The sequence below is a fragment of the Leopardus geoffroyi genome, chromosome B1 (assembly GCF_018350155.1).
Source record: "Leopardus geoffroyi isolate Oge1 chromosome B1, O.geoffroyi_Oge1_pat1.0, whole genome shotgun sequence".
NCBI lineage: Eukaryota > Metazoa > Chordata > Mammalia > Carnivora > Felidae > Leopardus > Leopardus geoffroyi.
The window spans coordinates 139,118,911-139,146,270 of record NC_059327.1 but is presented as its reverse complement, the minus strand read 5'-3'; the positions used below and the strand labels follow the sequence as shown (position 1 = coordinate 139,146,270).

At 37.2% G+C, this 27,360-nt stretch overlaps 1 protein-coding gene across 5 annotated transcripts in view; it reads right to left on the bottom strand.

The window, feature by feature from the left end:
• The window catches only part of PRKG2 (protein kinase cGMP-dependent 2), a 105,416-nt gene that overhangs the window by 18,815 nt on the left and 59,241 nt on the right, over positions 1-27,360 (bottom strand). For 3 of the 5 annotated variants that reach the window (XM_045473609.1, XM_045473608.1, XM_045473611.1), the window contains 6 exons: positions 25,676-25,774; positions 24,112-24,265; positions 21,996-22,132; positions 19,817-19,906; positions 17,372-17,513; positions 1,043-1,206 (listed from right to left, as the gene is read on the bottom strand). In XM_045473609.1, the coding sequence (XP_045329565.1) occupies positions 1,043-1,206; positions 17,372-17,513; positions 19,817-19,906; positions 21,996-22,132; positions 24,112-24,265; positions 25,676-25,774 (786 nt within the window). Of the gene's footprint in view, positions 1-1,042; positions 1,207-17,371; positions 17,514-19,816; positions 19,907-21,995; positions 22,133-24,111; positions 24,266-25,675; positions 25,775-27,360 lie in introns of those variants that run through there. The other 2 variants (XM_045473610.1, XM_045473612.1) reach the window with 2 other exon arrangements.

The window sequence follows — 27,360 nt, the reverse complement described above, 5'->3', positions numbered from 1 at the left end:
GCCCCTCCCCCTACCCCATGCACATGCTCTCTCTCTCTCTCTCAAAAACAAATAGACATTAAAAAAATAGAAACACATATGTATAAGGCATGGGCATGTAATGGAAAGTGTGTCACATTTAGGGTTAGAAGATCTGGGATCAAATCCCTGATATTAAGCAGGCAGCCATCGGTCCTGGCTTTCTAATCCATAAAATTTAAATCATAAGATAATCATAACAAAAATTTAAATTATAAAATAATAAAAATTCTTTCTTTAACTTCCACATAGATTTATGAAAGCAAAACTAGATAACACACATGTAAGTGCTTTGTAAACTTGCAAAGTTTCACAACATGAAGTAGTATTACATAAAGCCTATATATGTGTGTGTGCACGTGTGGGTATAAATGCATGTGCACGTATGTGTACGTGTGCATGTGTGTTGAATATTTGGGATCTTGGATTCATTAACATAGCCCTTTAATCCCTCCAGGAACGATAATTCAATTTTCACTGCTAAACTTCCTGCTGTGTCTGGTGTCTGTTCATTAGCACCTCTAGAAAGCAGATGACAAGGAGATTAAAATTTAAATCCAGTAATTTTCCTTTCTCTTAGCTTTTCTCGTTAATGATTTATTGGGAAGATGGAAAAGCATGGCTAAAGGCACTTTCATTCTTTAACAGATTTAATTGAAATATGATTACTATTTTCTCAACTGCAAAAAATATATACAAGAGGAAATAATAACAGCCCGCAACTGAAATTCCTTTTCTTATTCTTAAAACAGGATTACCAAAATCTTCACACCCTTAGTATGTTATCCATGAAAAGAGGCCTTGCCATTTTAGGTAGACCATAGAAATTCTGTATTCCTTTCTCGTACCTTCCTGAATGTGTTCTCCACGTTACAAACCAGCAAGCATGCTACATGTAAAACATACATACGGGGAGAGTCATCACATCGAATCAAAAACATTTATAAAATGTTAAACTCTTAAAGTATATATTTTTATCATTAGTGAACTATTTTGGCACTTCTGTGAACTTGAATGTACTTACTTGCCAGTGAGGAGCTCATACACTAGAATTCCCAGGGACCAAAAATCCACACTGAAGTCATGTCCTTTGTTGAGAATGACTTCAGGAGCTACATACTCTGGAGTTCCACAGAACGTCCACGTTTTCTGTCCAGATCCTATTTTCTTAGCAAATCCAAAGTCAACCTGGGAAAGAATGTCAAAGACATTTTCAGAGACCATAAAACTCATGTTCTTTAAGTCTCCCTCTGACTTTTCCTATCTTCTGTCTATACCTCCATCCTCCCCTTCACACACACACACACACACACACACACACACACACACCACTGACACTCTCATGTATTCTTTTGTAGGTCCAGGTATGAATCTAGTTACACTGGAGAAAGTTCCATGCACACACCCTCTGTGCCCAAGACCCTTAGAGGATAAGAGGAATGGCTAGCAAGAGTAGACGATTACAACAAATGTGAAGCTCAGAGCAAGCAGACAAATAATTTTCCAATCAGTGGTGGTATATTCATCAGGAAGAGAAAAGAAAGGGGAAGAGATCGGCCCTAGTGCACTTCAAGCTCCATCATAAAAAGAAAAATACTAACGGAATTCAGAGTTTGGGAAAGGGAACATTATTGAAAAAAAGAAAGGGGGTCTTAAAATTCTGATCAATCTTTAAAAACCATTATGAACAATGTCCACACCCTTTACATTTTGGCATTCCAAAGAAAAAGCTGGGATCATCTCATCTCAACTTTGGCCAGACTGTGTACACTTTCAGTCCTTCTCAGGGAGGTCAGTGGTGAATAGCACCTGCACAAAATTATTTGTTCTGGAAAGACACAGTCAGCGCCCACTATCGGCCAGGCTCTGTGCTAGGCTTACAGATACAGAGCTGACTAGGAGAAACTCAGAGTATTGGGAATACTTATACATGTGTGATTAATATTATTTTATGTGATACACGACACAGTAGACAATTGTACAGAGGGACAGAAACACAGACTTCTGGAACATAAGGGAGAAGACCACTAGGGAAGATGTCATTAGGAGGTAATATCTGAGCCTGGCCCTGACTAAGGATCAGGAACTCTCCTAGGGTAATGAATTAGTGCTACCCTCATCCATCCTTTCAGAATAGGGCCCTCCACTTCTCTGAGACTCTATTCAACGAACTAACTCTGTGCACAGAATAGAGACAGGAAAGAAGGCCGGAGCAACAGAAGGCTCTCTCACTGAATGGAGGCAGTGTATATGACTGACATCCTGCCCTGCAAAACAAACAGTTGGTTTCTGTCCACAGGGGCTATTTAGCATGTACTTTTCATCTCTAATACATACAGATATTATTTTAATAAAACCACCCTCCACCTCTCTGAAGTAAACAGAGACACAAATTATACCTGGGCCTCAACATGCACATGTTAATAGTTTCATTATACATGGACTATCCCAATAACATGGCAATAATATCGGCCAAAAGAAAATAAGGCTAATATATCAAAAGAGGCCCTCACCTAAAAGAGTATGTCAGTGAACTAGAAAATCCAGCCCTCGTTTATTTATTTGACTATTAATACTTAAAGTCTTTGTTTTACCCTAAATCTCTTAGAAATTTAGCTTTTTACTAATGCTTTTTGGTACTTATTATACAACAGCAAGGATTTCCTTATTAGAAAAAGGGAATTTAAACAGCCTAATTTGAAGCTGGCTTTTACTGTTTTATCTATACGAAATGACTCATAAAGATGATATCTAAGGGATGACTGAGTATATTATGAAATTAAAATCTGTAACCAGCTGAGAGTAGCTTATCTACTTATTCCTCAGAGAAAGAACTGATATGAAAATCCGAGATAATTTTATAAAGACTGAAATTTAAGAGACAAGAAAGCAATGCTTATAATTGCATTTGTGTGCATGCACATATGGAAATACTACATTTTGTTGTTTCGTAATAGCCTTTCAACTCATTTTTTGTTTCATTGTATTTAAGTTTTCCATTTCAAAATGACTGGAAGGTCATTAGATGTTTAGGAGAGTTTTCCAGCCCTGAAAGTGGGGAATTTTAATTCGAACAGCTGGGTTTGCTTTTGTAATATTTGAGTATTGGCCCACAGAGATGGCAATAATTATATTAAGATTTTAAGATTTATGAATACTAACCACTTCTCTCCTTTGATCTCATCAAATTTATTTTAATCCATTTGGTCAGAGGAAATCCACACTCAGACCCATCCAAAGTCACGTGCCTAATAAAGAAGGCCCCAGATCTTCTGACGTCAAGTTCTGTGTATTCTCTATAGACATTCATACCACCTCTGTCTTGTACCACTCTGGATTCCACCATGAAGCCTCAGTCTTCTTTTAACACTATCTCTTCTGGGCAACAGAAATGGAAGCTTCTTCCTTCATTCAGTCAATGAATATCTACTGAATACCAATATGTACCAAACACCAGGATACAAAGCCCCATTTCTCCCAGAGATTACATTCAAGAGAAAGAAGAGAATATGCATAAAAATAGAAGATCACATATAATAATGCCAGACAGTGACATATCCTGTGAAGAAACATCTGGCAGAGTTAGGTATGGAGATCAATAGGAATTTTACTTTAAATAGGATGACTACAAAAAGGCTCTTTGAAGATGTAGCATTTGAGCAGATTTCAGCAGAAATCTGTGTGAAATAAGAAAAAGAGCTCTATAAAAATCTAAGCAAGACTAATTCTGACAGAGAAAGAGGAGTGTAAAGGCCGCAGCATTTGGGAACATGCATAGTGAGTTCAAGGATCAGCAAGACGGCCAGTGTGGCTGGGTCCCTGCATGAGGGGAAGAGAGACAGTGGATGAGGGCAGATTATGTGTTGGTCTGGCAAGCCCCAGAAAGAGCTTCAGATTTGTTTTTTGTCTAAGAGACTGCTGGAGGATAAAGAAGGGTGATGCATGTCCTAATGTCTTAAAACAATCATTCTAGAAGGCAAGAAAACAGACCCCCACTGTTTAGAAAAGAAATTCTAACAAAACTGGGCTTTCAAGAAGACTATCCAGAGAAGCTACACACAGGCTTTCCCTTGTCTCTATTAAATTTCTATTATTAAAAACAGCTTACATTATGCTGGGAATTCAAAAGCATTAAGTCTCCAAAGATTTTAATGAACTAGAAGGTTTTAAGATGCTTCTAAACCTGTAGCGGTGATTGCATCATTCAGAAGTAGAAAAATTAGCATTGTGGCTTGCTGGACCTGTGTCCAGTAAGTATTAGCTTCTTTCCCAGAAGTTTCTCTCCGGGTCAGTAAATTTGTCAGATATTGGTTCTCTTGGTCACATAAAAAGTGGATACAAAATGACCAGTCTAATTAAGCCAAATGATTCATGGGGACATAACATTCCAAAAAAATATTTATGTGGAATTTTCAGGTCACTTACTTTGCCCAAGTCTAGACAAGGGTAAAATGGAATCTGTTTATCCTGTCTGCAATAACCAAAGATGATTTCACGTCCTTGCGATACTAACATCCATCCACTAAAACAGGCAACAGTGGATGGCTTCCACTGTATGGAACAGGGAGTGAGGGAGGCTAGGGTATGGAATGGATGAGTCTTTCATGGCAACAGCCCATTTTAATGGGGGTGTTGTGACTCACCTGAAATACTTAGAGCATTTACTAGTAAGTGGGCAAGGTCAAGAGGAGCTCTGCGTGCACGAGCACAAACTGAAAAAAATCTTTTGAGGCTCATCTTATATGCCACCACCTCTTTGAAGCTTTTCTTGCATTTACAGAACTAATTCTCTTCTCTATGAAGTTCTTTAACATTGTTTATACTCCACAGTTACATCCCTCATGCAGCATCATCTAGTTGTGTGTGAGTACATGTAGCTCCTTGAAGAGAAGCATTATGTCCTATTCATTTTGTATCCCCTACAGCATTTATAACACAGCATATGTTCAACACCTGTTTGGTGAAAAAAGCTGCATGGAGAGATAACTGTTAACACTGGTTTCAGTAAGATATGTAAATGTATATGTATGATCTTTACAACAGCTTTGTGAGCTAGGGACTATCACCTCAATGTTAAAGATGAAAAAATTAAAGTATTGGAAGGTCATGGATACTTGAGGTGAGACTTGAACCAGGTTTCAAAGGGAGCCTTCCCATTTTACATAAATTGATGAGGAAGTAGACAACTTTTAAGGGCAAGGAAGCAGCATATTTTAAGCACATTGGTGGGAAAAGCTGAGTTGTTACTTAATAAATCCAGCTGATAATGGTCTGGGAAAAGGAATACAGCTGAACCTGATGATTCCTTTTATTTTTCAAGTTAGGAAAAACTCAATACATATAAAATAATGTGACATACATGCAGGTTATAAAGCATGGGCATAAAAGCACCCTTGTACCCACCACCAGGTTAACAAAGTAGAACCAATGCAGAAGCCCTGTGTGCTCCTCGCATGGTGTCCTCCTGCGTGTTGCCAAGAGGCCACCACTATCCTGACTTTTGTGTTGGTCAGGTACTCGTATTCATTTCTAATTATACCGCATAGAATCCTTAAGTAAAATAAATTCTCGTTTTTAAAAATTTTAGAAAAACCCCATATTTATTTTGCACAAAATGCCCATTTTCACTTAAAATTATACTTGTGAATTCGATTGATATTGGCGTGCGTTTATTTTCACCGCTGTATCATACACCACTGAATTAACATGCAATGGTTTTTTGGTCTGTTACGCTGCTGACAGGCATTTGTCTTAAACCTTATTGTGTGCTATCATAGAAATGCATCTATGGGGCGCCTGGGTGGCGCAGTCGGTTAAGCGTCCGACTTCAGCCAGGTCACGATCTCACGGTCCGTGAGTTCAAGCCCCGCGTCAGGCTCTGGGCTGCTGGCTCAGAGCCTGGAGCCTGTTTCCGATTCTGTGCCTCCCTCTCTCTCTGCCCCTCCCCCGTTCATGCTCTGTCTCTCTCTGTCCCAAAAATAAATAAACGTTGAAAAAAAAAATTAAAAAAAAAAAAAAGAAAAGAAATGCATCTATTAGCATCATCTTCCATGTTACCTAGCAGATGTAGATGAAAAATGGGAGAAGTACAAGGCCAAAGATGCAGTGTCTTCAATTTTACGACATATTGTCGAAATACTTTCATTAGGGATCCTACTGTATTAACACTCCCTTCACCAGCAGCATCTGTAGCATTCCTGTTGCTCAGCATCCTTGCCATCCTTTAGCGATATCGACTTTTATTTTTGCCATTTTTAAGCATCGAATCACTGTGGTTTCAATTCGCATTCCCCCCACATTAGTAATTAGTTTGAACTACAGCATTATAATTAGTTCTGATATCCGAGAGAGTTTCCTCCCACCCTGTTCTTATTTGTCTTCAGAAATGTCTTGGCTATTCTTGGCCCTTGGTTATTCTAGATAAACTTTAGCATCAGTTTTCCAAACTTCAAGGAAAGGTTCTCTGGAATTCCACTGGAAGTGTATCTAATCTGTAGATCATTTCGGAGGCTATTCATATCTTTGTGATGTCGAGTCTTGTTACTTTTAAACCTAGTACCTCTTTCTGAGTTACAGTAATTAATGCTCTAGCTACCGTAACAAACATATCTAAGAAAGTATAAAAGCTTAAAGCTCGACATTAATTTATTTCTCTTTTCATAATGAGTTTTCTTGAGCAGTAGGGGGACCTCCAAGCACTGGGACAGGGACATGGGCTCTTTCCATGTTATGGCTCTGCCAACTTCAAATCTCGGCATTTGTTGGCCGCAAGGCAGAAAGACTGCATCAAGATCGTGTGCAGGGATCACTATCAGCCTAGGTCTGATAATGGTACACAGCATGTCAGCTCACACTTCATTAGCCAGAACTGTGCCCCAGGGCCACACCTGGCCACAAGGAAGGATGGGGTGCCTTGTCTAGCTCTGTGCCCAGAAGAAAGAGAATGAGCCTATTAATTTACATATTTTAACGTCTTTCTATGAATTCATCTAAGTTCCTCAACAAAGCTCTTACACGTTTTTGTTAGACTTAGTCCTAGACTTATATTTTTATTTCTATCATGTAAAATATATATGTTCGCATGTTTTTTAAAAATGGTATTTGTATTTGTATTTATCAACTGTGGTTTTGATAATTAAAAACACACTTAGTTCTCATATTACTAATCTTGTATCAGCAATCATACTAAACTCTTCACTTAATTTTAATAATTTATTGTTACACTCTGGATTTCTATATAATCCTATCACATAGGAAAATAGGTTTTGTTGGTTATGTCTCAATCTTTCCATTTTATTTATATCTTCCTGCATTGGGTTAGAACCTCCAGTAAAACACAGAAGCTCTTACTTCACTGACTTTTAAAAGCATACTTCTACTGTTTCATCATTATGCGTGGTGTTTGCTCCAAATTTTTGTTACCTATCTTCCATTGGGTTAATACAATTTATTTCTATTCCTAATGGCTAAGATTTTATCATAGGTGAATGTAGAAACATATCAAAAAATTCTCTGCATCTACGGAGGTGTTTATATCATTGTTTTTCTTTGTTAATATATTAAAATGGTGATTTGGTTTAACAGAAGGGCTTTTTTTTTTTAATTTTTTAATGTTTACTTGTTTTTGAGGGGGGGAGGGGCAGAGAGAGAGGGAGACACAGAATCCAAAGCACCAGGATCCAAGCTGGCAGCACAGAGCCTGAAGTGGGGCTCGCGCTCACAAACCGAGAGATGGTGACCTGAGCCAGAGTTCGATGCTTAACCGACTGAGCCACCCAGGCGCCCCTTTAATAGATTTTTTTAATGTTAAACTATGCTTGAGTTCCTGAGATATATCCAGTTTTGTTATGATGTCTTGTTATAATTTGTATCCAGTTTGCTAATATTTTACTTTTGATTTTTACACTAAATTTATGAGCTGGATGGCTAGATGGGACATTAATTTGCCTTCCCAAGGAGCTTCCTTTGGAGAACCAAGTTCATACTAGCCTCACAGAACAAGATGGAAATTATCTCTTACTCCTTTCTGAAAGAATTCACATATGATTAGAATTATAAGTCCTTGAAGTGAATCTTCTGGATGTGGTGTGCTATAGACTGAATATCTAGGTCTCTACAAAATTCCTATGTAGAAGCTCTAAACCCCAATATAATGACATTTGGAGGTGGGGCCTTTGGGAGGTAAGTAGGCCACAAATTAGGCCAGTTATCATGAATGGGATTAGTTTCCTTATGAAAAGAGACACAAGAAAGATTCTCTCTCTCTCTCTCTGCCACATGAGGACACAGTGAGAAGACAGCCATCTGCAAACCAGAAAGAGCTCTCACCAGAACCCAACTCTTCATATATATACAGCATTTACATAAATAAATACATATTTCATATGTAGTAGTAAAGTTGCCCAAATACTTTCTAAACCACATAAATCTCTGCTTTAACTGAAATTGTGTTCATTCATAATGGTATTTGTCTGTATCTCTTCTGTTTTCTTTTGATCAATACTTCCAGTTGGTTAATTTTATTAGTCTTCTCAAAACATCAACCTTGGCTCTGTATCCCTCTTATTTCATATTTTATTAAGTCATATGCTTATTTTTTTCCTTCTTTTCTTTGGCTTTATTTTGTTTTTCCCGTTTCCATCTTCTTAAGTTGAATGCTGAACTCATTAATTTTTAGCCTTTCTTGTTTCCTAGTTGGAACATTTAAGACTATAAATATCACTCTATCATTTTAGTTACAACCCACATGCGTTGATATGTAGTATCTATTGTGCAACTCTGTTTTATAATATTCATTAAAGTATCTTCTTCACTTATTTTGAAATATCCCTAAAATTCCAGTGAGATGATTTATGATTTTTGTTGTTGGTTTCTTCCTGTTTTTTGTTTGCTTTTAATTTCTACCTTAAATACATTGACATCAGTGAACAAAACTTTTATGCTCCTATTTTGGAATCTTTCATTCATTCCTATATGCTTAGCAATGTGCTAAGTCTGGCAGTAAGCACCAGAGCACAAGTTTCTATCCTCATGGGGCTACTAGCATAGAGGGGAAGACAGGTCATAAAGAAGCAGGCAACAGTATCAATGTGTAATATGCTCTACATTGTATTTTCCTATATAATACTCACTATAAGATTAAGTTGCTCTATTACCACATGAGAAGCATTACTCACATGAGTTAATAGCACGACCATATACAACATTTATTGATGAGTGATGAGTTAATAGCATGACCATAGAGAATGTTTATTGATTTCCTGGATGACTACCAAGTTTTCTCCTGAGCAAACCCAAGAAGGCTAACTACTACACTAATTCTGCTTGGACTGAGAACAGGTGGGCTTTTCTTTAAGTACTGTCCTGCATCTTAACATTGTCCTTGATTCATTCACGATAACCAGAAGTAAGACCCTTAACCATTATTGCCTTCATCAGCTTTCTTTGGCCTTGAAAGTAGAGAAAGATACAGGAAATTACTGGATGGACGGGTCAGAGATGGTGATGTGAGATTCTTCATGTTCTTTTAGTAATATCTGCTAATCCTTAATCTCCTTTCAGTGTATTTACTGAGAGACAGCTTGGCCCAGGTAGGATTCATTTGGGAACAAATCTGGCTGGCAATCTCAGGCAGAAGCCAATCTCTTCCTCTTGAAGAGTAGAATGAAGTCTTCATGCCTCACATCCTACAAATTCATCCTCTGTAATTATCACAGAAAGGCACATCCCTACATCCTCTACAGAGACACTTCCAAAACCCAGACCTTTCTCTTACGTAGGTCCTTATTTTCCAGGCTTTAATTGGTTGTGCTTTGCTGGAAAAAATAAAAGGCCATTCCTTTCTTGCTGTCCTTAGATACCTGATTCCTCACAGATATTGCCAAGAAATGATGTAGGAAGATGAGAAACACCATTTAATCAAAATTTGTAGAATGAGGTCAAGGTCAGCCTTACAAGGAGTATTTGATGTCCAAGGCTAGACCGCCTAGTGTCCATTACCCAGATGTGCATTCTTGCTGTGCTGTCACCAGGCACACACCCCCTCCCCGCTCCACCACCCCCCCCCCCCGCCACACACATACCTCTATTGCAGTCCCCTCAGGAACCCTCAGTGGGACAGCTCAGCTGGGCTGCCAGCCGACAACCTAATTCCTATTTTTCATATTTGCTGAAACTTGCCAATGACCTAGTGTATGCTGAAATTTCATTAATTCGTATTCTTCAACTCTTGGGAACAATATTCTATAAGGCCAGTAGATCAAGTTTATTAATTGTGCTGTGCACCTCTTCTAAAGCTTTAATGACTTTTGGTCTGAATGTTCCATCAATTTCTGAGAGGTATATTAAAATTTCCTACAGTTGTTCAATTCTCCTTATTATGTCTTTCAAATTCTGCTTATTTTTGAAGCATTTTGGTGGGCAAATAAAAGATCGGGACTTTCATATTATCTTTCATATCATCAAAGGGTAAAGATTTTATCTCTAGCATCACTTCTTTCCTAACAATGAAATCTGCATTTACATTTGTTGACTATTTTCCAGACATCATTTTTTTTTATCCTTTTAACTTCCAGCCTTCTGTATCCTCATGCTTCACGTCTGTCTCTTATAAACCTGATGGAACTGATTTTTATTTTCAAACCTATTTGATGATCTTTATTTTTTTTTTATCTGGAAAGCAGGCTACACATATTAGATTTCTTTCTACTCTCAGTTTTTGTACTTTCTCTTGGATTGGTTCCTGGGTTTCCTGTTTCTCTCTTGCTGTCTTCTTTTAAAATGACTGGCATTGTCTCCTACTTTAATTCCAATTATACCTACACTCAGTTTTCATGCTGCTGTTGTTCAGTTATTTGGCATTTTCTCATTTTCAAGAGTATATAGCAGAATGAGAATGATTACTTTACACCATAATTTTAAAAGACTTAACATGTTTACCATCTTTCTAAGGTGACATCTCAGACCCTTCATCAGGGATCACTTTTCATCTCCCTTAAAGCACATCCTTTGTATGAAGATGGTAAACACCCTTCATCTTTGACTAAAAATGCCCTTATTTCACCCTTTGGAAAGCCTTGGATTTACAATTCAAGTTTATCAGTTATTTTCTGTCAGAATTTTAAAAATTCCCACTGTGTTATGGATTCTCTTGTCGCAATTGCGTTGTCAACTGAAAGCCTAATTTTTACTACTTTATATGTAAACTGTCTTTTCTCTTTGATAGCTTTTAATACTCTTTTTGTTTTTGCTGTCCTCTGCCACAATAAATCTCACAGTAAATCAGGGCTGGCCCAGTGTGACCAACAGAATATAGTGGAAGTGCTGAGATGTGACTCTGAGAGTAGGTCTTAAAAGGCATCGTAGCTTTTCCTTGGATGACTCATTCTGAGGCAAGCCAGCTGCCATGCTGTGAAGACATTCAACCATCACTGAGGCCCATAATGCCCCCAACTGACAGCCAACATCAATTTCCCAGCCATATGAGTAAGTCACCTTGGATTTGGATGCCCTGGTCAAGTCCTACACAAGCTTCCAGGTGACTGAATCCCCAGCCAACATCTGACTGAAAATTCATGAGAGAGCTTAGGTCACAACCACCCAGCTGAACCACTCCTCAAATTCTGACCCACACAAACTGTGAGAGATCATAAACAAGTCTTGTTGGTTTAAGCCATTACATTTTGGAATGACTTGTTACACAAAGATAGAGCTACAGCATATACAATTTGTCCCAGATGGGATTTGCTGGGGCTCCTTTACCTGATGATTAGTGTTTTTCATAATTTCTGAAAAGTTCTCAGCTGTTGTTTCTTTAAATACTGCTTTTCCCTCACTTTCTATATTACATTTATCTTGGACTCCAGTTTAAAATTTTAAGAACTTCTCATTGTATTTTCTTATTTTTCATCTTTTTTGTCTCTCTATGCAACATTCTGTGTAAATTATTTAAATTTATCTTTCAGTGAACTGTTTTTCTCTTTGTTAATCATCTGACATTTAACCTATTACATTTTTCAAATTAACGTATAATTTACAAACAATAATATGCATAGATTTTTGGCATATAGTTCATTTAATTTTTATGTAGCTTATATACGTAACCACAACTACCATATAGTCAAGATATAGACACCCAATAGGTCAGAAGGATGCCCCTTTCCAGTCAAATGCCTCTCCCAGAAGCACTCATTGTATTGATTTCTACCACCTATTCTAGAATATCAATAAATGTAATCATACAGAAGATACTCTTTTGTATCTGACTTCCTCTGGTCAACATGGTTTTTAAAATTCATTGTTACATTGTTACATCTTACATTGTTGCTTATAGTAATTCATTCTTTTATGCCACTGAAGAGCATTCCTTTGCTTAATGTTCTATCCCTTTACCTTTATACATTTAATTGGTTATGGACATTTTGCTGTTTCTGACTTGGGGACTTTTAGAAATAAAGCTGTTATGAATATTCTTGCCCAAGATTTTTGAAGACATGATTTCAGTTTTTCTAGATAAATACCAACGAGTGAAGTTTCTACCCATAAGTCAAATTTTTTTTTGTCATAGATAAGGTGTATGCTTGACTCTATAAAACTGACAAATTATTCTTCAGTCTTTCTCCACTAGAGATTTAGGACAAAGTCCTCACCAACAGTTGGTATTGTCAGTCTTTTAAATTATAGTCATTTTAGTGGATATGAAATGGTTCTTTGTGGTTTGAATTTGCATTTCCTTGATGACAACTGATATGGCTCATTAATCATTCCAGTGTCTTCCTTTGTGGAGTAATTTTTCAGGATCTTTGACCTTTTTTTTTTTTTTTTTTTTTTTTTTTTTTTTTTAATTAGGCTGTCTCAGGGTGCCTGGGTGGCTCAGTTGGTTACACATCCAACTCTTGATTTCAGCTCAGGTCACGGATCTTAGTTTGTGAGTTTGTGCCCCACCTCAGGCTCTGTGCTGATGATGCAGAGCCTTCTTGGAAAACTCTCTCTCCCTCTCTCTTCCTCTCTCTCTCTCTCTCTCAAAAATAAATAAATAAATATTTTTTAAAAATTGGGTTGTGTTTTTATTATTGAGGTGTAGGAGTTATTTATATATTTTCCAATATAATCAAGTCCTTTGTCATTTAAATATGTATTGCAAATACTTTCTCTCAGTCTATGGCATGCCTACTCATTTTTTAGTGTCTTTTAATTATCAGAAGTTTTTAATTTTGATAAAGTCAAATTATTATGGACTGCATGTTTGTGTCTCCCCAGAATTTGCATGTTGAAACCCTAACCCCCAATATGATGGTATTTAGAGGTAGGGCCTTTAGGAGGTAATCAAGTCATGAGGGTAAAGCCTTCATGATGCAATTAGGACCCTTATAAGAAAAGAGCCTCCCAACCCCATGCCCTGTTTGTGTGTGTCTACCTCTCTCTCTCTCTTTCTCTCTCTCTCTCTCTCATTGAAGGAATGAGAAGTCACCTTTCAGTCTAGAAGTGGTTTCTGACCAGTCAGATACCAGATCTGCCAGCACTTTGATCTTGTTACTTCCCAGCCTTTAACTATGAGAAATAAATACCTGTTATTTAAGTCATCCAGTCTATGAATTTTTATTATAGCAGCACAAAATTTTTAAGATTACTATTATTTGTATTCTAAGAAATCTCTGCCTACCTCATGTTGTGAAGATATTATTGTGTGTTTACTTTTGGATGCTTTATAGGTCTATTTTGATAGACCTTTATAGGTCTATTTTGATCCATTTTGAATTCATTTTTCTATATTGTGTGAAGTGGGAGTCAGGTTCATTTTTTTTTCCACATATGCATATCCAGTTGTTTCAGCATTGTCTGTTGAGAAACTTGGCTTTTCTCTTTTTGCTAAAAATCAGCTGACTTTATATGTCTATTTCTGGACTTTATTCTGTTAGATTAAGCTATTTGTCTATCCTGTATTATGACACTCTCTTGATTACTGTAGCTTTATAGTGTCAGATATAAATTCTTCAATTTTGTTCTTTTTTCAAAGTGATTATTAATTTTTCTAAACTCTGTGTTTCTATGTAAATTTTCAAGTAAATGCCTCAGTTTCTAAAAAGTCACCTACTCCAATTTATATCACAATGGCCTTGAATTTGTAATTTGGAAAGAATGGACATCTTGCCAAATATTGAGTTATCCAATCTATGAACATTTATACCTTACCATTTAGTTATATTTTTTTTCTCAGCAATAGTTTGTGGTTTTCAGTGTGGAGGTCTTACACAGTTTTACACGTTAAGTGTATTCAAATTTATTTTATAACTTTTGATGTTACTGTAAATGGTATTTTATTTCATTTATAAATTTTTGAAGTTAGTATATTAAATACAGTTTTTATTTATATAATTGGTTTAACTGACTTACTTGACTTATTTTATTTATATATTGACTTTGAACTGGTAATCACGCTTAATATTTCTAGTCCTTTTTGGTAGATTCTTTAGGCTTTTCTACATAAACAATCATGTTGTTTGAAAATAAAGACAGGTAACTTCTTCCTTTCTCATCGTTGGCCTTTCATTCCTTTTTCTTGGTTTATGACATTTGCTAAGACCTCTGTTATAATGTTGAAAAAAAATGTAGGAGACATATTCCTATCTTGTTCACAGTCTAATGTAAAACTGTTCACTATTTCACTGTTAGGTATGATGCTAACTAAAGATTTATACCTCATGCGTTATACAGTGAAGTGTGTCCTGAAATGAGTAGCTGTAAACAGCTGTAGCAATGTGGATTTTTTTCACCCAGCATGGTTCCCTTTTTTTAAGCTCTGAATATTTACTTTTTGTTGCTGTCATTCACACATTTTTACATGTATACTATAATTAATCTCAACAAGAAGATTAGTCCAATGCATGCAACTCCACCATTAATGAAACTTCCTTGGATATATAATTTTAATTATATATTCTTAAGTCGTTAATAGAATTTTTATCGATTAGGTTTTTTTTCTAAACCTGTTAGATTTTTTCTCTGTTCCTTACTCACTTGCAATTCTCTGTCTTATGTTTTAAAAGGCATTTGATGTATCAATTTTACATTCTGCGTCTGATTACTCCAATATATGAGGCACTTATATGCCTGCCAAGGAATGCTCATGGTACTTTCTTCCATCATATATACTTTTTGTTTTGTCTTTTTTTTAAATGTGAGCTCATATTCTCTAGGATTTTATCTCTGGGAGTTCTTTGTATTCTGAGTTAAGAGTACATTCATCCAAAGAGAATGTCCACTAATTCTTGAAAAGCTGACCATGCTACCAACATGAATCCATTTTCAAATTCTTGCATAGGTTTTTCTATCTTTGAAGACTGAGCACCCAACCTCCATGAAGACGAGCCTATAGCCAAGAATTCTTAAAGGGGACTCTTCTGTTCTTCTACCAAATGCTTAATAATGAGAAAAGCATGTTTTCTTGCATGCACTCTGTCCTTATAAATTAAATCCTTTTTTCCTTGTTTTCTAATTTTCTAAGAGTGTAATCTGTGTGATCTCTGGCACTTATAAATGTTCTGTGATTCAACTTCCCACACTTCCTAGGTCCAAAACGTAGTCTCCTGTTCTCAGAAGGTGCAGCTACTAAAATCCAACCTCTAGGTCATCTAGACTGCTGGGTGCTCACAAGACAGCAGCTTCCGTGTTTGAGTTCTCTGCTATACTCCTGCTCAAGCCTGGTTCCCACCTCAGGGGAATCCTAGTGCTGTCTGATAAAGTCAGCCATGCACGTAATACTGTTTTTCATGTTTTATCCACATTTTTAGACACTTGGTAGTGAGAGGATTTCAGTACATCGAGTTTGATATATAGCCAGAAATGGAAATATTGAAAATTTATGTCTTAATCTCTAAAGGCTTTAGCTTTAGCTGTCATTCTTCATGTAACTAGTTGGCAAATGAGTTAGCTAGATGGATAACAATGGCAAACAGGAGAAATATTTACTGACCTCCATGTCTGTGAATAATGAATATGCTATCATATTTTAAATGATAGATTAAAAAAAAAACAACTACAAAAAAAAAGGAATGAATTGAATGGATAGTCTGCACAACTCATGATGGCTTTAGTTCTAGAATGTTCCAAAGAGTTTCCCTAAATAGCTGCAAGAGGCATAGCCAACGAAGGAATTGTGAAGAAAGAGGAGTGATTGAGGCCTGTGTTAGTACCTCACCAGTTCTCAAAGCTGTCTTTCACAGACAAAATAAAGCTTGAATGGATCAAAATGTTTCTTGGAAATACACCAGATTTCACATGAAAGGACTTATTTTACTCCTTTACTATGGAGGGGAATCACTTAGCAATTACACATAATAAATTTAATTCCTGAGGCTAAATAGGAATAAGCTAAGTTACATGTTATTCTATGTAACATGTGGGTGATAAAACCTATCTCATCAATTGTGAAATATATTAATTGCAAAATGTCTTGCACAGTTCTTTACACATAACACACTAAACTGCTTATAAAATGGTAGCTATTATTTCCATATATAAAAGTTTTGATGTGAGAAACTTTTAGTATCTTTGTAAATGTTACATTCAGAGATGGTTTAATGTTCCCGACAAACTGACAAAATAAACTCAGGAAAACTCAGCCTGGGCTCCCCATCCTGATGGGGTTCCCTCCTGAGGTCCGAAGTGCCCTGGTTTCTCCTCACTTATGACTGCCCAGTTCTCTTATAGTTTCACACTGAAAGCAGTTTATGTGATTGGTAGCACTTTTTTTTTTTTTTTTTTTTTTTTTTTTTTGTAGTGTGATCTGCCAGGGGATTCATGTGAGGCATTAGAGATTATAAAGATAGATATCAAGGAAAGTCTCTGTTCTTAAGAAGCCTAGAGTCTAGTGTCATGATTCTCAGTCCTGGTTGTACTTTAGAATCACCTAGAAAGATTAAAAAAAAAAAAAAAAAAAAGCCTCTCATATGTGTATCTTTTCTCCCTACACAGTCAGTGGCTATCTTGGGACAGAAGAAAGACAATCATTTTCTTTCCTTATTCCTTAGAACCAGTCCCTATATATATAGCAGGAATGTATTAAAACCTACTTCAATTTATTAAACAAAAATATTAACAGAATCCAATTTATAGGCATTCTATTAAGTGAATCCTTTGTAGCAATCACAAATATGGTTGAAATATAAAATTTCTAAGCCAAAAAGAATGTACTCGTAACACTTCTCTCTGTGTTAATGGTGCCAATGCCACAGGGCATATCCCCCATGGTAAAAATAGCCAGTGTACCAAAATATAAACAAATTTGCAATTATGACACAACTCTGTTTTTAGAAAATAGCTCTTATGATACTGTAAGTTACAGAATTTGTCTTACCAATTTAAGATAACCCTCAGCATCTAGAATTAAGTTTTCTGGTTTCAGGTCTCTGTAGATAATACCTAGTCGGTGCAGGTAATCAAATGCTTCTGTCACACAAGCCACGCAGAACTTGGAGGTGGGCTCATCAAAACTGCCTCTGCAATGAAATCATTTTCCCTCTTAATGCTCTAGACACACATATTATCTATTCTACCTGTCAATTATTGCTTTGGTAAATGTATACAACATGAATGCTTTGTAGGGTATCAACACTGAATAGCATTTTGTACCACCAATGAATTACACTAAAGAAATTTAGGGGGATACTTGGTGCAAGCGAGAAGTACTTAGTTAAAATTAAAGTGTCTACAACCAAACACCATTCTGGTAATCATATATGAACATACAAAATAGAAACGTAAGAAAAATTAGCCTTTTTTAGACATTTCTGACAAACTCTGGAGAAAATGCAACTACTTTAACGGGCAGCTTAAAGCAGATTTCTGTAATTTATTGCTTGACTTAAAAATAACTCAAGTGATCATTTTCATTTCCTGTTGGTATAGCATGTAACAATAACCCATGTAGAAATAGGGTCGTAACTCTTTCCTGTTTAGTGTAGCTCAGTGATATTAGAGTTGCCCTGTGGCAGCACTATACATGGGTTTACATACTTAGTTATTAAAATGTGTCAGTGATTTGCTGCACGCAGTAAGAGAAGGGTGTGGCTTTGGAATAAGAGAAACTGGTTTTGACTCCTGCGTGTTCCATCACCATGTCCTCAGGCAAGTTGTGTGACTGTCCTAGCTTCAGGTCCCTTTCTGTCAAATGGGTTTACTACTTAACACGGTTTGTTTTGAGAATCAGACACAGTGCCTAACAGATAGTAACAACTCCCCTTTCTAAGCAGATTTGCCTGTGGAAGCAATGATGGAGGACGCAAATGTTTTTGTAGGTATCATGCACAAGTCTTTGCACCCTTCCAGGTTTTCCCCATTGGGATCCATCCAAAAATATGTTCCTAACACAAACACATCTATCTCTTCTCAGATACTCAAAGGTCTCCTATTACCTAGGTCTGTAATTCTCCACTATGAATGCACATTAGAATTGCCTGAGAGACAGTTAAAAATCATTTACTGGACTCCATCCAAGATGAAGCAAATCATAACCTCTGGCAGTAAGGCCCAGCATTGTGACTTTGTAAAGCTCTCCACTTGATTGTAACAAGAAGCCAGAGTTAAGACCCACAGGCCCAAGTAATACCTGTCCAAATGTGTGGCCTGGAATTAACCTCCACAATCTCATGCAAACTACCTTCTCATCCCCTTTTGCTGGGATAATTCTGCTCCAAATTACCCACAAAGAGACATAATTCTATTTCTACCTTCCTGTCGTATTTTACATTGGTTTTCCTTCCCCTCTGCCTTCCCAAATTTTGTTCACCTTTAGAATTTAGTTCCAGTCTTTCCTTTGTCATCACATTTTTATATCTTTCCTCTCTGAGCTTACAATCGTCAACACTCATTTGGCATTTAATTACAAATTGCCAACTCTTCTGTCATATGTAGTGTACACACTAAATAATAAAATGTTTTGGGGCACCTGGGTGGCACAGTCAGTTAAGCCTCAGACTCTTGATCTCGGCTTGGGTCCTGATCTTGCGGTTTGCGAGATCGAGCCCCACGTCAGGCTCTGTGCTGGCAGTGCAGAGCCTGCTTGGGATATTTTCTCTCCCTCTCTCTCTGCCCCCCTCCTGCCTGTGCATGCGTGTATGTGCTGTCTCTCTCAAAATTAATACATAAACTTTAAAAGCAATAATGGAACGTTTTAAAACTTCGCATTATGTTATCTCCCCAAATAAAATCTAAACTTTATTGGAGAAAAGTTTATAGTTTTTATCCTTCTGGTTAGAAAAGTCTACATTGTCTAGAAAATGTCCACACTGCCCACAATGGAGCCTTGCCCCATTGGTGGTACTCAATAAATATGTGTGGTTTCAATTATGTAGGAATCACCCCTTCTGTAAAACTGAATCTTCGCAGGAGTCTTACTCTGCTTTTCAGTGGGGGCTTCACATTCCCCACCCCCTTTCTTCATTTCCCTGGGAGAGATTCAGAATCAGTAACATTTCGGCTTATAGCCACCCTGCCTCACACTAACCATGTGATTGTGGAGAGTTCACACCCTGTTGAAGCCTGGGATTCTTCGATCCCTAATATGGAAATGACAGTGACTGCCTTACAGGGTGTCTATTGCATAATTATAATGTTAGCTAAGAAAATACCCCCACTACTATTTTATCAAGTCATAATATTTTCTTAGAACCATTTCGTAATGACTTTCTATCTCTTTAAATGATCATGAATAAAGTAGATCAGATGTAGATCATGAATAAAAGATCATCCCTTAGATCAGATGTGAGAACACAGGTTATTGTTTATAATCCTTTTCCATTACCTGTCCCTTAATATACTCCACAGCTCCCCACCTAAGCAGGCCTCCAGAAGCATGTACACATACTTATTGTCCTTGAAAGTACGATATAATCTGTGAAGACACATAAAAACATGGTTATCGTTAAAAATCTATTTTTGAAAGCTTTTTAAAGTTGCTTAAGAACATCACCAATAACATTTAGAACACTGGTGCTCATCTCATTCCAAACATCCTACAGCTACATAGGACTTCCCTCCAAATCCTCCTTGATCTTTCTTCCTGTGTTGTTTTGCACATGTTAACCCCTTTCTTCAGACTGCCCTCCCTCTCCACACAGAGTAACCTTCTTCATCTCAGTTTCACTGCAATAGTGTTATCCCTTCCTCAAGACCAAGCTCATCATCCCACCTACCAAATACAGTCTGTCTTTTCTCCAGAAGCCCAGAAACCACTGCATATGTCTCCTTATGAGCTGCCTTCATGCCCATGTCTTATGTCTCTTATGTCCTCTGGTTGGTCTTAAAAACTAGACTGTGAGGCAGAGACCTGCAAGCAGTAAGTTTAGTGGGAAGTGTACTTGGGAACAACATCCACGGGGGAGGAATAAGACACACTTGGGCAGCAGGAGACTTGGGCTATTCTAGTTTCTTATTTCAACAAAAGCCTCAGCCTCAAGGAGCTCTGCCATTATTGGATGCAGGATGTATCTGGAGACAGAGTAGAATCTTGGGCAAGGTGGCTCTCTCTACCTTAAAGCAATGGCCAGGAAAGGACTGAGATAGAGCTAGAGTCCTCAGTTGGCGACACTCCCAGACGGTGTAGGAACGACAGCCTCAATCCCGATGTGGGACCTGGGTAGGGTGCCATATTTCAATAGTGGGTGAAGGCTTAGTGGCCAGATCATGTGCAGACAGCAGAAGCAATCTAATAAAGTGGTTCAGTGTTGGCTCTGGATCCAAGATGCCTAGGTCTGAATCCCTGGCCCACCATTTATTAGTTGTGCAACCCAGCTTTCTTATTGCTCTTGAGGACAACCATTACGTTTACCTCATATCATAAAGGTCAGATGAATATATGTGTATTCATTTGATTATAAATTAATTATACATTAATTTAATGTAGGTTATATATCTGCATACATAATATATAAAATAAATAAAAATATTTTAAATATATATATCACATATTATATATGTGAGATATATATATATATATAACCACATAGTTTGCTAAGAAGAGTGTCTAGCACATGTTAATTTCTGAATAAGTGTTATTAACATTGATTATTATGTTATTATTGCCCTACTATATGCCAGGCATTCTGCAAAGAGCTAGAAATGAGAACAGGAATAAAATCCAATCCATGCCCCAAAGCTGTTCACGATAGTTTGTTAATGAATTATTGATCAAAGGGGGGGGGGCATTCTGGAAACATAGTTAACATAAAAAATAATTGGATGACTCTATTGCCAGCATTGCCTGGGTTCAAACCTTTTTGTCTTGAAAGAAAATGGGTGTGGGAATACGGGTAGGCAGGAAGATTCTCTCAAGACATTTGATCAAAAGACATAAATTCTATTCGTTATAGGGGCACTTTCTATCACCCAGGAATCACTAAAGCTACACTCTGAGGTCAGGACATGTATGAAAATAAATGTCTTCACTGGCCTACACCATCAACTGATGAATCACAAGTAAAGAGAGCTGTGGTCTAGAATAACATATCTCTTCTAAACTCTGGGCATAACCACAGAAAGAACAGTGACTATTAGGACATGGATCTTTCAGCATCTAGGCATTGCTAGGACTGCACTCTGTTGCTCACTGGCAGCCTCCATTTGCCCAAATGCCACCTCTTGCAGAAATTCACCAACAGCATGTCCTCTGAGGGCTTCATGTGAATTCTTTGCTTCCTAAGTTCTGCCGTAGGTATGGATTAAATAATCAGTTGAAATTACTCCACAATAATTTTATATTCACACACACACACACACACACACAAATTTTCCTGAGATTTACTTAAGAATAAAAAAATCCAAACTCCTGACTCCAAACCTCAAAGTTTTAACATTTTGTGTGTTGTTGCTGTGACAGGGATGGAGAATTCAGAGTGGGGTCTTCTCTCCCTCTTCTGTTCTCTTGCATGAAAACATTCAAAAGAGCCTACAGTCCAAATTCTGGGGGCCAAATGCTCACTTACTTCACGATGAAGGGAGAACACAACTCTTCTAGAATCCTCTTTTCTGAGTAAACGTGTTCCTGTTGCTTAGTGTCAACGATGTGCTTCTTCCTTATACACTTCATAGCAAAAGCCACATTCTCATTTTTCACTTTAACCTAAGTAAGAAGAGAAAGATCCGTCAAAACTAACTTCCTAGGAAAGATTTGTAACGTCTATATAAAACAACAGTAACCAGTGAGAGTTAAAATTCTTTCATATTTAAATGGTATGTGACCTTTCAACCACTCATCCCTCGGGGCACTAAGTTTTATTCAGGTGTACACCCTTCCCTTTCATTGTAATTTCCAGAAGAGTTCACGTATCTGGAACATGGTCCTAAAATCTTTGCATTAACACAAGAAAAAAAAAAAAAACCCTCTACTTAGATTTAATGGTTAGAAATCTATTCACTTTTGAGTGTGTGATCTAAAAAACGTTGACCAGAACTGCCAAGAATTGTTCTGTCTGAAGATTCACTTCTTTGATTTTCCAAACAAAACGTATTCAATCAAAACCCGTATCTGTGCTATCCAGTACAACAGCAAGTAGTCGCATGGGGTTATTTAATGTAAAATTAATTAAAACTAGAAATCCAGTTCCTCAGTTGCACTAGGCACATTTCAAAAGCTTGCCAGCCACATCCAGCTAGTCACTACCCTCCGGATAGCAGAGGGATAGAACATTTCCATCGGTGCAGGGAGTTCTTTTGAAGCCTGCTGCTTTAGATGGACAAACAAAATTTTCCCTTGAAAGGAAATAAAAAAAATTTAAGAGATGTTTATTCAGATAGGCTTAAGACTCCATAAGCAGACTATATTTGACAAGAAACGAAACTGCACAGAAATGGCTGCACCCCATACTTTGCACACATTTGCCACTGGTGCTGCCTAGGACTTTTAAATCAGTGATGGAATTATTGTTTCAACTATTGCTTGTTACTGGGTTATTCAATTATTGGAATTATTGTTTCAATTATTATCATCTAACTATATTAAAAAAAAAAACAGATCTCAGGATTGTTAACTCAATCCTTTTGCCAGGATCTTCGGTGAAAAATACCACTGCAGATGGATAGTGCCCTTGTCTCTCCATATGGCATAAAAAAAAAAAGCCAAATATTCTTTGGCTTATTAAGAAATAGTTTCTTTCCCCCTCACCCATCAGAGAGGAAGTACTGACTGGGTATGAAGTGTACTATCCAGGTCTCCTGGCAGCATTTCAGATCTGCTCATGTCTAGGGCCATCCAGCAGATGAAGGTGTCAGCCTGGTTCCGGGAGGTTAATGTACAGTGAATCGTGAAAAATCTGCTGGACGAAGAAGGACTTGGTAATTGCCAAGGGTTCAGAGCCATCTGTACCCAATAAGGTCACAGATCTCCATTCTACAGTTTCCTCAGAGCACTTGATCTGACAATACCACTCTGTTACTCCTTGGAAGCCAGTTATAAAGCTCAGAGAGGTGGTGATGTGGAAAATATAGCCCAAATCAGGATAAGTTCCCAGGTGTCCTGATCACCACTACAGAAGGCTGCTCTTTAAATATTTCTTTAAATTCATCTTCTTTTCTTCTTTTCTGATGGAAAATCTTGAGCAATCCCAAAATAAGATAATGAAAGCCAAATACAGACATGGCGGTAGAGTTGTGTAAACTATAATATTAAAGATTTTATTTCTATAGAACTTCCCCTGGACACATTCTTCTTTTCTTTAGTATATAGTTAACGGGTCATAAGTGTGTGTGTGTGTGTGTGTGTGTGTGTGTGTACATTTTGCTGTTAGAAAATACATTTTTAATGTTTTATAGCCTTTGGGAATGCTTACTTGGTACATTCTCCAAAAATTATAATCAAGAAAAAAAATCACAAAAGGATGTGATGCAAGAAGCTTGAAATACGACCTATATGATTACAAGTTACTTATTAGCACAGACCTGCTACTATACAACACACAGAGTGAAAAGTTACTTTCTCAATTTCAGCTCAAAGCAACATTTAAGATAGCAAAACAATTCATATATTCCTCCAAGATACCCTGGAATATAAAACAAAAAAAGTCAAAAGGCTTCTCTCAGATGCTTGAAACGTAAACCCCTTACAAGCTCAACTCTTCCGAACCCACCAACGCCCAGTGTTGCAATAATCTCAAGGTTCTGGAATGGGGATGATGAGGAAAATCTGGCCACCTTCTCCTTCAGCTGAATCATCTCCAGAGAGAGTGCTTTGGACAGCTTCCAGTTAGACATGGATCTCCTGCATAAGAAAAGCGAAACTTTGCATACACTCCTTTAGTCAGGCCAAGGTCATGCCACACCTAAATCCCACTCTTAACAATAGTATTATTTCTGCCAGTAATTACTACCCATGCTTGCTACAAAAGCTCTCAACTTGTAGAGGATCAGATTCAGTTATGTCTGGGGAGAAAAACAATAGAACATACAAACGAAAAACTTGCACACGCACACACACACACACACATTAATAGACAAATGTCAAACTGAATCAATGAGAGGTAAAAAGAGCTGAATTGTGTAGTATTTAAAGTATATCTCAATAAATCTGTTGTTGTTGTTGTTGTTGTTGTTGTTGTTGTTGTTGTTGTTTCTGAAGAATCAATGAGAGGAAATAAAACCAGTGAGCCATTCCTTTGCTACACATACAGGAGAACGCCACGCTGAGAATCTTTGCTGTGTTTTGCTATTTTTGTCAGGTTTCGAAGCTTTCCATGGATGAACCAGAATAACTGCTTAGTCAAACATGAAAAATACATTCCCTACTTTGTAGCTAAGTATCATTATTTGGAAATACTCATTTTTCTCTTTTAATTAAGGTTTACTGCTCTGGATTATATATTCATAAATTGTTCTTACTGCAAAAGGCCTTTGACATAAAAACTGCAAAAACATTCCTTGCCAGAAGAAAACAAACAAAAACAAAACAAAACAAAAACAGAAACAAAAAAAACCACATAGCAAAAAAATTCTGAGGTTCTGATTAAATGTTCTCATTTACTTCAAATGTTAGTTTTCTATAACTTTTGACTCCAGCTTCTTAAGTGAATATATTCTTAAGTATTTACTCTATAAAATGTAAAGGATTTTCAAATTTTAATTTTACAAAGTAGTTTTTCTATTAAGCACAAAATTCTTCACCAATATTACCATATCATTATTATTGTTATTATTACTATTATTATTACCCAACTCCTTCCAGCACACACACACACACACACACACACACCCCTGGGCAATAACTCCCTTCTATTCTGAAATAATTCTGATGCTACCCCAGCTGTCTACCTGGAATCAGAATGAATGGCTTACACTAGTTCGTTGGCATTCTTGTGTGGTTTCCATTTCCATTTCTGAATTCATCTCCTTTTGAGCTAAGTCATCAGACATAGAATCCCATCCCAAGGCCGCCTATCAGGAAATGTCTCCCTAACATTACTACTCAAAGCTGACTACTTGCAGACTAAAATAATATCTACACTAGTAGTGGTAAGTAGCATCCTCTTTGTAGAAGATCAATTTAAAAGAACTCCCCCAAATTTTCTAGTGATGGCACACAGAGAGTTATTAGTACATGGCGAATCACACTCCTGTGCTCTTTCATCTACTGCTGGAAGTCCTATGAGGCTTCGGAAAACGTTCCTCCACTTACTTTGCATGTCTTTTCTCATCATCACGGTTTAGGTTTGCCACATACCCTTCAAGGTATTTTTGGAGTTCTTCAAAAGTCCCGACTGTTTGGTTGAATGTCCTAAGTGAATAAAATAAACAGTTACGATTGTAACCTGACATTTTCTCAAGCTCATAAAAGACCATTTGTATGGTTATTCATGGCTTTGTAAATGGTTTCTCAATAATTTCAATAATTTATATTACATTAAAGTTGCCATAAATGGAGAAGTTATATAATTTATCCTGTGAGTTTATGAAAACAAAGAAAAGAGAAAACATTTCTGGAGTTTTCTGTCTTGTGGTTCAGGTTTACCAGCAATTTTTTTTCCCCCCAGAGGACAGTGGACAGGAAGTAGTCTACATAATCTGTTTACTGAGTCAACAGGTTACATGGATTGCAGATTTTCCTAACTTTGCTTCATCAAATTAAGCTATTTATTTTAAAAGTCAAGGAAAAAATTTATCTTTTCTTTTCCCTCGATAATGCTCCTCATTTCACATTCCTTCATAATTAAATCTACATGTTTTACTTTATCTTGGTAGTTTTCTGAGGCCCCACCAATATCTTCCCTTGCCCTCTCTCGCCCTTCACAGATCAGACTTGACCTTGCCCCATCTACTTTCCCCATCCCCACCAAACTGTCTGCGGGAACTCATACAAAGCACTGCACGTGAAAAATAAAGAATCCCCTTCCTCACCAGTGAAATATATTTTCTCGATTATCTTTTCAATGTTTCTCCGCCCTTACACTCGACAATCTACCTTGATTTGTGACTTTTTAGGGTGCTTCTCTTAACTACTGCAATATAGTATCCTTCTAGAAACTACGCTTTAATCTTCTTGGTAAATCTTAAGCACTTGGGCATAAAAAATGAAAGGAATGAAAATTTACCTCAAAACAACTAAAACTAATAAACCAGAGCCATCTCATTACTGTACTGTTGCCATTTATTGCTTTCCTAGCCCTCAAGACCTCTCCCCATGTTGAACTGACCCCAATATACATTCACATGATTAAGTATATCTTATATACTGTGCTGGTATTTTCCATTTTTCTTTTCAGATCTACCCTCCACTCTTTTCTATCCTGCTCCATGGACTGATAGAATAGTGAGAAACAAAGAGCACTGCCACGAAATTTCAAATATCCAACGGGTGAAATTTGCAAGCAAAAGGGAAATACTTCTTGTACTTTGTTTTGCTTTTTAAAAAAAAAAAATAATGTTTACTCTTGAGAGAGAGAGAGAGAGAGAGAGAGAGACAGAGCGTGAGCAGGGGAGGGGCAGAGAGAGGGAGACACAGAATCTGAGGCAGGCTCCAGGCTCTGAGCTGTCAGCACAGAACCTGATGCAGGGCTCAATCTCGTGGTTCATGATGTCACAACCTGAGCCGAAGTCAGACATTCAACCGACCGAGCCACCCAGGCACCTCACTTTGTTTTGCTTTTATTTATTCTATACATCACCATTATTTTGCTTGCTGTTAAACTAATTAAAGTATCGTAAACAAATCTCGTTTTTTTAAAGATAGTTGATACTGGTGTCACAGGCTCCGAGAAATTCTCCACAACTTAGAGTTAAAGTAAATGTAAACAGCTACAACATTCTAGCTGTGACAAACAGCCTATAATCATTTTGATGGTACTGATGGTTCATTCTGACATA